The following is a 14,557-nucleotide window of genomic DNA, read 5'->3' on the forward strand; positions in this document are numbered from 1 at the left end:
AGGGGGTCCCTAGAGCGGGCTTAGCTTTGGGGGCGAGGCCGTTCCCTGAGGGGACCGGGGCTTCGGAGCCCGGAGGCTGGCTGTCCCCTCTCAGGGTCCCCCGGACGCGGGAGGGGAGGCCCTGCCAGCCCTGGGCCAGCTGCGAGGAAGGGCCCCGAGGAGACGCGGAACCGCGGCCGCCGGCTCTGCGCCGGCCCGGGCGTCTGCACCTAAACCCGCGCTGACACTTCGGAGTGAAAACACCTCGCAGCTTGGTTCTTTTTTTTTTTAATCCTACTCCTTTATGTAGGGATTTGGTCGCATAAGGACTGTTCTGTGCTATGGAAACAATAGATGACAGCTTAGCTGTTCCTCAGCCCCGTTACAGCTCACTTAATATTTTTTTTTCTTACTGCGAGCAGACTTCTAATGAGGTTATGAAACGAGCCTGTGTCACAGCTAAGTCCCACCCCTCTGCTGTGCTGCCGAGATAGGCCACCCATGATTTCATCCTGGGGAGATGGGGGGGACTGATGTAGCCCCCACCGTTGCCATCCAGCGGCTCCAGAGGCGCTTGCAGCGTCTGCTTTATCTGTCAGGTTAGGTGCCTGATAGCCTTCAAGTTTTCCAGACTTCTGACCACTAGAAAAAGAAGACAGGCCTTTTTTTCTTCTTTCATTTATCCCGAGAAGCTCTGCCAAAGGGATATGTGTATCTGTGATAACTTCCTTCCAATTCTTGCATTTTCAGCCCTACCCAAAGGAGATAGCTTGAGTAAGTACCTGGAAAACATTTCTGCTAAAGCCAAACAGGCTCCAGTAAAACAGGGGAAAATCCGACCGTTGTCCATCAGTTTCCTTCTGGTGGAGATAAATTTTTTTATACTTCCAAAACTATCTGTTAGAGATACATCTCTATGTATTTACAAATAATGAAAACTTAAATCCGTAAAAGCCAGTAGCATGTCCTTGTAAGCCCTGTGAAGAAGAACAGTCGTGCTTTGAAGGTGTCGTGCTTCTTTAAGGCAGCAGGGATTTATTCTTAGTATTACCACAGACTACTAGGATGGTATTTCTTGATGTCTCTTTTTGTTCTCCATCTGTGAAATGATTGTAAGTTTTTTTTCTTCAGTGTTAGAACACGGGATGAATTCACCAGGGTGTAGAACATGCTGAAATAAGCGCTATAGAAGAACTGATTAATCAGTGTATTTCAAGTGTTGTCTTAGTGAAAGTATGGAAACCAGAAGAATATTTTCGTCTCTCTACAGCCATTCTTGTAAACTGCTGCTTTGAGTGCTGTAAGACCATGGCACAAGTATTTTGTATTTATTTATTTATGATGTTTCCAGTTAACCAGCTGCTGTTTTTAATTGCTGTGGGATTCCTGTTTGACTGTGTTTTATTGGTAATTGGTAAGAAATGTAGCTCAAAATGGTTTCAAAGGTTTTTGAATTAATGTTATATAGTAGTAATGAAACAAGCGTTCTGTGGGAAAAGTAAGCCAAATATTACACACACAAATGGCAGAATTGGGCAACTGCAGTCTAACTCAGTGGGTCTCGATTTTATTTTTTGGGGGGTGCGTTTCTTCCCGTGAAGGCGCAGATCCCCATTCAGCAGATGGAAATACATTGATAATACACAGCTTTTCACAGAAGTTTCAAAAACTGTCTGTGGAGCCTCCGATTTAAAAAAAAAAAAAAAAACAACCAAATCCCAGCAACACTGTTCTACCTGGAATGTTTTGGATTCAGGCACCCTTTGCAGCCCAGCCTAGATGTGTGATGCACAGCTAGGAATCTCTTTGATTTGTAGGAGTCCCAGCAAGTACAAGGCTGAATAAATAGCACCTGTGTGCAAGCATAGCACAGGACGAGGAAGAGAGGCTGGCTGTGGAATGCTAGCGCTTTCTGGGGTTGTTTGGCTGAAACAACTGTCTCTTTAATCAAATTCTGCTTCTTCAAACAACAAAGTCAAATGGTTTTGTAAAATAGGAGGGTGATGCTTACTTCTTTATGTTTTCAGGGTAATGTGATATTTGAGCCTAAGATATGGAAAACTGTGACGTGGTGAATACTGTACAGGAAATCCCTTCATCTTCTGTGGACTCTGATGTCAGAAATACCCAGAGCTCTGTCTGTAACTTGAATTGTAACAGGTAGTGTGTTGAAGGAATTCCTCAAGAATATTTTTATTATTTTTGTTTTGCTTAGTTAGTATGCTTTTACAGTAACATTGTTACTAAGGTGAAATAATACATAATACTTTGCAATATATTTTAGAGGGTTTCTTTACATTTACAGGTATAATTCTTAGTGAGAAAAGCCTTACTGAAAGAACTGTTAAGGCTTCCTTAGAAACTTAGTAACTTCCATTGCCTTGTGTCTCTTAGAATGGGGGGAGACACCTGTCTTGGACAAATTGTAAGAGATCATCCTTTGGAAAGATCATGCATTATGCTAAGTGATTTGTAGAGAACAGCAGCTTAGAAAAAAAGAATTGTTTTTCTGTTCAATGCCCAAGGTATTCCCAGTGAATAAGAAGGGCAAATACGGACTAATGGCCTAAGTGACAGATAAGGAGAGGTTCTTCTTGACTGACCTGTTAAGATAAGAATTACAAGTCACTTACTGCATGTGTAGCTTCTCAAAGGAGGCAGTAGCCTTGGACTTCATAAATCATTGTTATACAGAAGCTTGTATGTGTAAGCTTCTGATCTCAGAATCTATGACGAAGCCCATGTATTTATTGACGTTTGTGCTAGTGAGCAGTAATATCTGTGCCGATTATGCTGTCTCTCTTCTTGGAAAGCTCCTGTGTTTTAATAGTATGTAGGATAAGAATGAAGCATGCTGTGGATTCTTTGACGTTTTCTTGAAAAACATCCTCATGAAGGTATTGGGTTTTTTTCAGCATGATGAGAGTCACAATGTAAATTAAGTGTATGAGAAAGTCTTCTATGGCTGCATAGCATATGTAGTATATTATTTTGGCCACTGTGTTGGACAACTGGCACAATAAATAATTGAAGTTTTTTCCTCGTGTTTCACTAGAAGTCCCTCATCCAATCCCAATGGAGTTTCTGGTTACTCAGGGAATACCAGGTCCTCATTAATGCCCGGTTCTGAGCTGCTTGCCTCCTTTATGCAAGATATCCAGAACATTGGAAATGCTGACTCAGAAATTGTGCAGAACTGCGAGGTATTTGATGTTAAGTTTATTTAAAAAAATTATATTGATGTATCGGCTTTGCATTTTGGAAGACAGATCTAATGATGATATAGTTTAGCAGCAAGATCTATATACGGATGTGTTCATTCTTCATGATGGGACAAATCCTTTTACAATGTATGAACTAATCACGTGGATGGATTTTACTGCAATTTTATCTTAGCTTTTTACAATATCTTAGCTTTTTATCTTAGTGTTTTACAGTACAGATGTGATTTTTTTTTCAAAGTTACAGTAGTTAAAGATTGCAAGTTTTTGAACTGAAAAATTTAAACCTTTATAATTGTAGCACTTCAAGCTGGTCTGAGGTGATCTTAGAAATTAGAAGTTTTCTTTCTAAAAAAGGCTCTGCTTTAGCCGAATTATTTATTTATTCCATTTGTAAAGATGTGTAGATGATAAGTTTGTTTCCAGATTTAAACCAACACAAAAATCATAACATAGGTTCAATGAGCTAATTCTCTCAACCCCTTTTTTGAATGTTTTTGTCCTTTTTTATTTTAAATTTTGTCATTATTTTTAGTCTCCATAAGGAACTTCAGGTTTCCACACCATGGGCTTGTTCCTGCAGAGTTTTGAGCTTTCTGGCTGTGGTCCATCAAACTGTCCTGACAGATGCTTAATTTGGTGCTCTTTAACAGCTCAGAGAAAAGAACATAGATGTCTGTGTCTAGGCACATGCGTTCTATGTCCCGTGTCCTGTGCTTCAACTATCAGGTTCCATAAACATTAGCATAATTTAAAGTTCAGATTTTACCACGTTTTAGGAACCCCATATATTTGATTTTTTTATTATCTTTTTGTTTTCACTAAATAGTTATGCATCGCGGCCTTTAGCTGGATTGTTGAAGGGAAGAGTTTCTTGTTGAAGCGAATGGTTCACTGGACATTAGGGATGTTTAATTATCATTTTGAAAACTGCCTATGATTTATTGAACTGGAATCAACCTATCCAAAATTTGACTGTACTTTCCTGCCAACTGTTTCTACTTTTAAGTAATTTTTTTTTTTTTTTAAATAGAAGAACTCTCTTCCCTTGTTCATTTGTTTGTTTTTTTTTTAAACCAAACTTAAATTGTAGAGATGTGTTATCTTGCTGTCTAGAAGGAGCTTTTTTTAAGTGAATGTGTCCGTAGTGAATTGTTTCCATTGATTGACATGATAGCGGCTGCGTGTATTGTGGGGTGGACAACCACAGTGCTGTTTAATAAACTTTGTATTATGTCAACACCTAAGTATAAGACTACAAAACCATTGTGTAGGTAGAGTAAAAGTTAAGAGATGCAATATGACTGTGCTTTAATTATTTTACTTTGTGATTTAATAGACAAGGTGGCTACAGTTATTGAGACTGGTAGAAAAACAATGTCAGGAACAAATAGTTGCCCAGCAAGAGCAGTTCCACCATCAAATCCAAGTAAGTAATGACTTGTTCTTGTAGGTAGGCTAGGCTGAATGTTTCTTTAATCTACCACCCCTACCCCGCCCCCCACCTCCAAAACAATACCATGTGGTCTCTGGCACTCCAGTGTTTTTCTCTAAGTATATTCAGACAGGCAGTTAATGCAAGTGGATGACTGGAATGCCAATTTACAGGATGCATATTTGAGATAGCCTTGGCTAATTAACAAAGTAACTGGCAGGAACCATTTCAGAAGTGAAGATTCTTGGATTATTTGTTTTCAATTGTTCTATTTTCACAACATTTGGTTCAGAATGCCCACACGATAATGGGATTTTGTAGGTACAAGCTGTTTTTCATTAACTGTTATAGACTGTATCATTTCTAATTTTGAGACATTGTAGTTTTCTCTTCATTAGAAAATGTTATGCAACTTGTCATTCCCTCATCTCGACAGTGTATAGCATAGCAAAACGTTCACTGTAACAGCTGAACACTTATGTCACCCTTCAGTTGAACAGTCTCCTTTCTAAGAATGGAAAATGACCCACGTGAAGATTCACGTTTTTGCTGAACCATATTTATCCATTAAAACAAAAGAAATGTATATGTATGTGTAAGAGACAGTAATTCTATGAATATATAATGCTTAATATCTTCATCATTTTGGTTGCTGTTTTTCCCTTCCCTTTCCTGATGCCCTCTACACTAGTAGTAATCAACAGTTCCTGAACTGAATTAACAAGAGGTACTGTCCTTTTATCCTATCTCCTGTTTCTCCCCCCACCACCACCTTTTTTCCCTCCCTCCCATCTCGTTATTTTTGTCCCACCAGTGTTTCCTTACCCTCGTATTTCCTTCCTCTTACTGTAGTGGTTTGATTCTGGTTGCTAATCGTAGTCTTGACTAATCCATTGTGTTGGCTTTGCCGGTTTTTGTCTTTCTTAATAGGAAAGGCTACCTCTGGAAGAGTTGAGTTTGTGGTATCAGCAGGGACTTGCTAACTGCATGAATTGCCACACTAAATATAAAATCAACAGCTATGACTTATTCAGTGGTATGAGTGCATTAGCTAAAATAGATGGAGCTATTCGAAACTTAAACTCATATGCCAGTGACCCAGTGAAAATACTGAAATGCAGGCAACTCAACACATTCTAATTAGAATAATAAAAGCACAAAAAATAGTAATCTACTATTTGGGGTAGAAAAGCAAGATGCTGCATTAGCATTGACATGACTCTGAGATAAGGCTTGCTCTATGCTGTGTTTCAAGACAAACTGTGCTTATAAAAACACATTTTCATCCATGTGAAAATGCGGATCAAAAGACCTTGAGTTCATTTTGGAATCCCTGGGGTCAGTCCTTGGCTTATATGATTTATACACTAGAAGCCAAGTGTGCTAATGACAAACTATTGCCACCTGTGAATCATCCTAAGATGAGATTTTATGGAAGAGGATTTAAAAAAAAAAGTTGCCTACAATCCCCAAACTATAGAAATGTCATCTTATTTTTCCCAGGTCTTGTCTTCTCTTGCAATTATTTGTGACTATGCAAAGAGAAGTAAAAATGCTATTTAATTGGAATAGTAGACTTTCACTTTTCCCGCACAAGGTAGTAATGACAAAGAGTAAATGTCCGCAGAGAATCTGATCCGTTTGGGTTTTTTTCCCCACAATTGTGTTTCTTCCCTTTTGCTCTCCCTTCCCTACCTTCCTTGACAGAGCTGAATCACAGAATTAAAACGCAAATGATTGCTGCGGTCATGACTGAAATCATTAGCACAACAAAACTTTGTTATGGCAGAAAACGTCATCCCGGTTTGTTTTGGTTTGGTGTTGGTTTTTTGGTTTTTTTTTTTTTTTTTTTTTTTAATAGAAAGACCGAGCTGAAATTCAATTGTTAATTCTGTAGCAAGTTAATAAAACATGAGGCTTGGTTCTGACTAGCGTTACATGTAGGTTCCTCTGAATTAACTCTTGTTTTCTGAAAGTCAGAAATAAAAAATAAATTATTTTTGTTCAATTTGTGCTTTCCACTTGCTATTCATATGTGAGTCATGTGCTGTAGTTCTCTGAAAAAATGTTAGTAGAGTTCCATGTTCTTAAAATTATTGCAAAGGTTGGTTTTTTTTTTTTGTTCCTGAGGGAATTAGTTTGAAATGTGTTCTTGAAAACACATACAATACTCTGGTTTTGTAATGTGTAATACGAGTTGTGTGCTCAGTAATCGCAGTATAACTCTGCAGAAGGGCTGATCACTGGCCAAAGGACCCAGCCATGGGCACTAGCATGAAATCTTTTCATAGCCCTTGACAAAAGCATTAGTTGTTTCTCAGAGCTGTTTCAGTATACCAGCGCACAACTGTAACACTTTAAAAAAAATACTACTTATCTAATATACTGAGAGAACTCTTCGCAGACATTGTAGACGAAAGAGTAAGTAACCTGTTAAATTTAGTGATCTAGTTATAGGTTTGCTCTACTCCATCAGATACCAAAACAATCAAAATGTAGAACCGCCTAATAATATATTAAATCTAAATCAGGTATTTTAAAGTCAAGTTTTATGCAAATAATCTTACAGAGGTACATTATTCCTATTAGCGTAATAGAGTAATGGTTTATACTTCCATTAAAGCGTCCTTGCAATCTTTAAAAATGTATATCCAAGTTATAAATTCTTTTAGACCTAAATTTAGCCATTTTGTCCACTTCTAATGACATACCTAGATAGTTCATATTTCTTTAGCTGTCTGGTAGGTAACTATAGTTCTGAAGGCATGTAGTGAATACATGCATGCATGGTTTTTTACATTAATAACTGACTACTGAGTAATTCACTGCATGGAATTAAGGATTGTTACCGTGGACATTTTACTGTTATGCACAGTATGCATATATCTACTTTATGCATGAGATGCCTACACATTGAAAAATTTGAGTTATTTGAAATAAGTACTCTAATTCTCTTGCTAATAACATGAATTGGAGGTGCATCAAAATATACATGTGGTTTGTGGCACGATCTCATAGGAATTTTGCCTTTTGTTCTCCTACAGCTGATTCAGGATGAGATAAGGCAGTTGGTGAAACTGCAGACCAGCAACTGGGGTAGCAGCAAGAGCAGAAGTTTGCCTGCCAAGCTTACAGACACTTTTTCATCACTAGAAAGTCAAATGGGGATGCGCTCTGAAATCTTTGAAGAAAATGAGTCCATTGTCAACCAACTTAGATCTAATGAAGCAGAAAGTCAGCCGAATGCTTCGGATCTGCATCAGGAATGTTTTGCAAGTGATGCTTCCATGAATAGTGGGTATGGAACGCTTTCTGCCTCCGAGCTGAACCCTAGCAAATCTAACGACATTAACAAGTGTACAGACCCCATGGACAAAACATCACAAGGAGAGGGTGATGCAGCAGTGCTGCAGAGGGACGCGGTTGTCGCCGGTGTTCAAAATAAAAGAGAACTTTTTCCCCCCAAAATAGAGGAAAACTTTTCATCAGGAAGGAATGATGTTTTAGTTTTTCCCGCTGAATTTGAACATAAAATTGATGAAGTTCAATGTGGAAAAAAACCCAGGTAAGTGATAAACTTCCCGAATATGTTAATTTTTTGTAGACAGTCCCCGTTCAGTAAACAGCTGTTGGTAACTGGAAACGTAAGAATTGAATACAACCTCTTGATTGTAAAAAATACTATGCTGCTTGGTAGATAAAGTTGTTTGTTTAGCCTAATGTTTCTGCGAGATGCTTATTTGCATCTGCAGTGTTTTTCGGTTGTAGATACATTGGGGAAAAATACGAAAATCTACATTCTTCTGCAAATATGAGCTAAGATACAGTTTGCATATAGTGTTTGTCTGCGCACCAGAATTTTAGGTGCTGATTACCAATGTTATATGACTGATATTTTGCTATTGTGCCGAACCAGTCTTTTTTGCTAGCTTATGTGCATGCATTACAGTACTCAGTTGCGTCAGACAACAGCCAAATGTGTTTGGGTTTTTCTGTTGTGTTTTTTTTTTTTTTTTTGGTTAATCTTTGTTTGGTTTGCTCTATTCAATAGGTGGGTGGATCTACCAAGATTTTTTTGAAAGATTGGCCAGCTAATTTGGCGATAGCACTGACCAAGCACTGCTCTAGTTGCACAGAACTTAACAAAGTCTGTTACTCTCCCTGTCAGCCTAGGCCGTAATGGCAGTGGCTTCGTGTGGTTACGAGCAGCATTAGAGGTCTTGTGGGCGGTGTTGTTGCCTGTGAGTCCCTGATAGTAGTTTGCAGAGATAAAAACTTTCTCTCTGTTGGAAAAACAGAATTGTGAAAATGCACTTGCATTTTGCTAGTAGATATTAAAACACAGAACCAGCTTTCTTTAGAGAATTTGGTTTGGACATGTCATATTTCAGCATATAAGGTAGATCATAACCTCATTGATACATATGTTCTCTTCCTCCCTTCTGTTGGGATTTATGCCTCTATTTGATTCACGTTGCACAGTTCCATGAGGGGGGTAGCTGCAATTCATGGACTGCCAGGGAAACTTAGAGCTGGAGAAGCTCAATTCAAGAGTATTTTTCAGTTTGAAAAACCTTTGTAAGACAGCTTTTGAAATCATTAATTTATGAATTTTTTTTGTCCTTTTTATAAAAAAAAATACAAGTTTTTTTTTCTTTGAAATTGCTTTCTGTTTTGTATTATGAACTCAGTTTGAAGGAAGAAAGGATTCAAACCAAAGTGCAATAGTTCATTTAACCCAAACTGTGTTTGTTATTGTTGGGTTTTTATTTTTGTTGTAACCTTTTTTCATTGTTTCCATTGTATGTCCCAAACTGGGACAATATGTAGTTTTTCAAAGTGTCGCTTTTTAACAAAATGGGAAAAGTGTTCCACATCTACCTCTAAGAAGAATTTCAGGATGTCTCTATTTGTTTCTGTTCTTTTGCTGTTTTTTTCCCCATTTTCTTCTATATCTTGTTTTGATCTTTCTTATCCTTGAAGATTCTCTTGAGTTGGAAGGCATCTTTAGTGCATCGTAGCTGACATCATCTTTACAACCAGACTGATAACACAATAAGAAAAAACACTGGATTTATGTTCCAGCTTAATTTTGTGGTTTTGAACAGTATCTACTTGAACAGACCAAAAAAATAGTTGCCTGGCTAAAAACACAGAGCTCTTTGTTATGATTTTTTTTTTTTTTTTTTTGTAGTAGGAAAGCCATTTTGCTTATGGGTGCAGTTGATTAGCACCTTTCCTTTCACTGATTTGTTTGCTTGTGGGTTGTTGTTGTTTTGTGTTACTTTTTTAAAAAAGAGCCCTAAAACATTTCAGCATTCATTACTTCAGAATGTTTCTCAAAAATGCACAAAGGCAGTGGCGTTTTAGTGCCCATGTTTCTCCTTGAAGAAGAAATTGATTTCATGTCTCGACTGAAAAGGGCGTACGTACTTATGGTATATGTGTGTGTTTCCTACCATCTAGTAAATCTTTAACATCGTGGGCACAAAAGTTGAAACAAAACCAACCAAAAAGAATAAATGCTGAAGAAGTATGTGTGAACTCTATGCAAGAAAATGAGCAAGCGAAGAAATTACCACTTGAGAATGTAAGTCTCTCTTTATTTTATTATGTTTTTCTAATTTTATTCTTGTCACTGCTATTTTTCAGAGTTATAGTATGTTCTGATTCAGCATGTGCTTTCATACTTCTCTTTAAGCATTTGAGCAGTGGTGTTTCCATTTTTATATGTTTAAAGTTCATGTGGGCAGAGCTTACTTCTTGGATCATTCTGTACTTACTCACATAGCTATTTTGGCTTATTTTATTCTTTGCCTAATTTTTGTCTTAATTTACCTAAGTAAGTGGCACGTGTTCTTTCCTTATGGAGAGAATAGTCACATTCCCAATTGAAGCTTCAGGTCATGGTAATTTCTTGTGCCCTATAATTTTTGGAAGGATCTTTGATTTCAGCTGGTAACGTCTCTTTTAGTACGCAGAACTCTTTGCATGTGGAGGCATTAGTCACTGTGTTCAGGACAGGTAGTATGCTTCCAGACTGGGATTTTAAGTTGCAGGGATTTTTTGGTTTAGTTTGGGCTTTTTTAGTGTTCTTAGCAGTCTCTTATGCTAAAATCCAAACATGTTGGGTTTTTTTTTTTCTCTTTTTTGGTATTGTTTATGTAAGAATAATACATTCTTTTATGCTTGTGTATGACTACGATTTGGCTAAATTGACCTACTCCAAGCACAGTTACAGCAGTAGTTACTAGAAGTAACCAACCCCCACAATAGACATGTAGGAAATCTGACTGGCTCTTCAGAACCATTTGTAGCAGGGCCTATTGCTGTGACTGCCGAATCAGCTCAAGATACTTCTTTTGAGAAGAATTTGGTTCGTCCCCCGCCGTATTCTTCAGTTAATAATTGTATATGTCCACAAATCTGATTATTTTGGAGAGGGAAGTTTAATCACATATAACGTTTCTGATCCAAAAGGACATTATGCAACATGATTGTACGAGTAATCATCATATATGTAACTATGAAGTTCTAGAATTACTTTCAGTATATTAATTGTCACAAACCTCTCTCCTTGCGCTGTTTTTAAGGAAATAATTCCTGAAACTCTGTGAATGACTCCACCTACGAGGGAATAGGAGAACTAGCAAATATGAATCACTTGATTCAAGGCAGGGTCTGTTTTCTTTCCTGTGGTCACTTTGCGGGTGATCCAGAAAGGGTAAGAGTAGCTGGTTGGACTTGCTGTCTCTAGTCTCCTATTGTCAGTGGAAGCAAGATGTTACTCTAAGGGGATATTTCAAACCAGGAGTCAAATTTATCTGCTGTGGATTGTTGCTTTTCTCTCTCAGCTTTTGAAAATACCTTTATCTTTCTATTCCTTTGTAAGAATTCATTTGATACCCCTTCATTTTCCTTTCTTCCTCCTTAGGCAAAGGAGAATACCTAAATAAAAACATTAAGAGGGACAAAATAGCCTTGAGGTGAGATGGTACTTCATGCAAAAACTTGAAAAGCTTTAGTTCTAAATTTTTTTTTTTTCGTACTTACTTTTGTTAACTGAATGGTTACTATCCTGTTTTAGTCCTCAGTGTACGAGCTGTATAAATTTGCCGAGTAGCATGACTGTTAAGCTGCTGTAATGGAACAAAAAGCCCTAAGTACGGTAGAAAAGAGCAACGTGAGGTGACCATTTTAAAGCTAGCTGCCCTTACTCAGTTGCTCTTGTATCACTGTTATATCAATGACACTTCTTCCTTTGATTAAGGAAGAGGAGAGTTGTAGCGAATCTTAAATTCTGTGAATTTTTTTTCCATGTGCTGGTCCCACCCATTTCAAAGTTGTTTCTATAATTAGCTGGGGAGGTTGCTTAGAAAGCTTGGAGTGAGAAGAAGGGTATGTAGTATCCTGTCTGTCTGAGATGATAGACAGTCTTTACCTCCAGATTTGTGGTAGGTGGAGTCATAACAGCTGAATATAAGAAATTCCAATCTTAGGATGAGGAAAGAGTAACACTTCATTGGTAAGTCATCCCTCTATATACTTGCACCTCTTAAGGAGCAAGAAAGTTTAGATGACTGTCCAAAATGTGTATTTTTGTAACAGTTAATCTCAAAAATGCTCCACAAGCGGACAGGCATGTGACTTAGAAAATATCAGTATCTTTTAATTATGTGGCTTAGCTTAGTTCCCCTTTTGGCTGTGATTGCCCTCGATATAAATTGTATAGGTTTGGATCATGCTGTATAATTAAATTTAATCGCTTTGCTTAAAAACACTAAAAACATTTACATGCAATTTTAAAAAAAATGTACCCTTGATTTTTTTTTTTTCCTTGCCTTGCGATTTTCCTTAAAATTTGTTTTTCCTTTGTAATTTTAGAGAAACCTTACTGATGCTGCTTTGCCACCTTACACTTTTTACCTCAATCAACCGAATGAAAGTCCGAATTCCTTAGTGTCTGAAGCTTCAGGTATCATTGATTTCTTGTACTTAAATTTCCTTTTCTTTTGAGTTCTTATTTTTTAAAACTTTTAGTAGAATGCATCTCCAGTGACTTTGGGGAGGTGAGGAGGGTTTGAGCACCAACAAGCTATTAAACTTTGCTGTAGCGTAATTCTGCTTTTCTTGCTCTTGCGTTTCAAACTGATTGTAGCCCCTGTCTATCACTGCTGGCAGACGTAGGACATGCAGCAATTTTTTTTCTTCAAATTTCTCAACGTTTCAAAGCTGAGCTTTATGTTTAAAACTCTTTCAATAACGTAATTACTATTAAAATCATGGTGGGGTATCAAATTGTCTTTCAAATATTAGCATCGTTGGTCTAGTAATCGCAGGAGTACATGGTAAGAAAGGCAGAATTCCTGTAAAGCAAGGGCATGATTCAGTAATTGTGTGAACAGACAAGAACAAAAGAATGCAGTGTGTAACGTGGCGATTCTTTTAATTTGGTGTGTGTGTGTGCTTTTTTGTGTTTTGGTATGGTTTTGCTTTTGTTGTTTTGGGGGGGTGCGTGTGAGGGGTGGTTGGTGGTCGGTTTTTTGTGATTTTGGGGGTTTATGGGGTTTTTGTTTGTTTGTTTGGGTTTTTTTGTGAAAGCCAAACAACTGATTCACATATTTTGATTGTAACAGGGTGGACTCCTTTCAGTAACAAACAGGGGCACAGAATGCAGCTCTGCAAACTGTGTATATTTATTTCTTCTTCACAACCCATTGAGAGAGGGACACATATAAGAAATTGAAGTGGGATTGAGACTGTATCTGTTCCTCTTGTGCCACCCCTCTTAGTCCTGGTAGTCTGTCTTTTTGCACGCTGTAGAGTGCTGTTGCGTACCAAACTGGAGAGTTTGCAGTATCTGTCTAGGATTATTCCTTGGTTAATACAAGTTTTAAGTGCTATACTGGAATCAGTAGAAATATAAAAGCTCGTGGTAAATGAGGATTTGTTCCTTGAACACCAAAGAGTAAATCTATGTTTTCACTGATTTATAACTTTCGTTACTGATGCTGTGTGATGTCATACTGATTATGTTGCTTGTGCTTTGCATTGAGATTTTTGTAACTTCTGGTAACAAATGTTTTAGTGTGATTCTTAAGCAATAGATGCAAATAATTAATACAGCATTCTTCTTAGCTGACAAAGTAACGTTTTACTGATGGATTTTGGGATTCCTGTTCTATAGCTGTGAGCTTGAAATTTGTAATTTTTTTTTTTCTTTGAATGTTTCTTCTTATCAGGACTTTCGTACTGGAAATTAGATGAAAAGGAGATGTATCACTCTTTACCAGAGAATTTCAGAAGCGAGTTTGCTGATATTTTCTCCACAAAAATATCACCAGATCAGGTAAACTTTGTAGGTGTTTTAAAAGTTGTCTTATAGTTGCTTGTCATCTTTGCTTTTTTCCTACGATGGAAAGAATCAGCCCTCCAGAAGCTAACTTTTCTGTGAGAACTCTTTTGTTAGCTTGGTCTCTCATATTCTGTTCCTTCATTATTCATCTACCCCAGCTAATGTCACTCGGAATTCATTGACTTTCTTTTGTCATTTAAAAGAAACTGTGTGTGTAGGAGATGAAAAGAGACTAACTAGTGTATTAAAGGTGTATGTGCCTCATTAAAGACCCTTTTTTAAACTGGGTGCATTGAATAAAGCCTTCTTCTGTTCTGAACTGCTTTATTAGCTAAACCCACCCCAGAACTTGCTTATGTATACTGAGGATGGAGGATTGTGTTCAGAAAAAGTAATGCAGCAATTTTGCCTCTTGAAGTTGTCTTCTGCTGATGAAACGAAGTTGTCGTCATTGAAGGATATTTATCATAAAAGACAAAGGGAAAATAAGCAGCTGCCAGACCAGAATTTTATGCCTTCTTCGCAGTCAAGTCACCCACCAGAGGTAACATTAATTTCTTTAGTTCA

At 37.5% G+C, this 14,557-nt stretch overlaps 1 protein-coding gene across 4 annotated transcripts in view; it reads left to right on the forward strand.

The window, feature by feature from the left end:
- Positions 1-14,557, forward strand: part of MPHOSPH9 (M-phase phosphoprotein 9) — a 33,381-nt gene that overhangs the window by 532 nt on the left and 18,292 nt on the right. The window contains exons 1-9 of one of the 4 annotated variants that reach the window (XM_082325028.1): positions 42-753; positions 2,007-2,139; positions 3,035-3,182; positions 4,540-4,629; positions 7,680-8,200; positions 10,102-10,225; positions 12,520-12,610; positions 13,878-13,984; positions 14,409-14,534. In XM_082325028.1, coding sequence (XP_082181154.1) covers positions 2,033-2,139; positions 3,035-3,182; positions 4,540-4,629; positions 7,680-8,200; positions 10,102-10,225; positions 12,520-12,610; positions 13,878-13,984; positions 14,409-14,534 — 1,314 coding nt within the window. In that variant the 5' untranslated portion in view covers positions 42-753; positions 2,007-2,032. Of the gene's footprint in view, positions 1-41; positions 754-2,006; positions 2,140-3,034; positions 3,183-4,539; positions 4,630-7,679; positions 8,201-10,101; positions 10,226-12,519; positions 12,611-13,877; positions 13,985-14,408; positions 14,535-14,557 lie in introns of those variants that run through there. The other 3 variants (XM_082325029.1, XM_082325027.1, XM_082325030.1) reach the window with 3 other exon arrangements.

The sequence above is a fragment of the Platalea leucorodia genome (genome assembly GCF_965183815.1).
Source record: "Platalea leucorodia genome assembly, chromosome: 12".
Taxonomy (NCBI): domain Eukaryota; kingdom Metazoa; phylum Chordata; class Aves; order Pelecaniformes; family Threskiornithidae; genus Platalea; species Platalea leucorodia.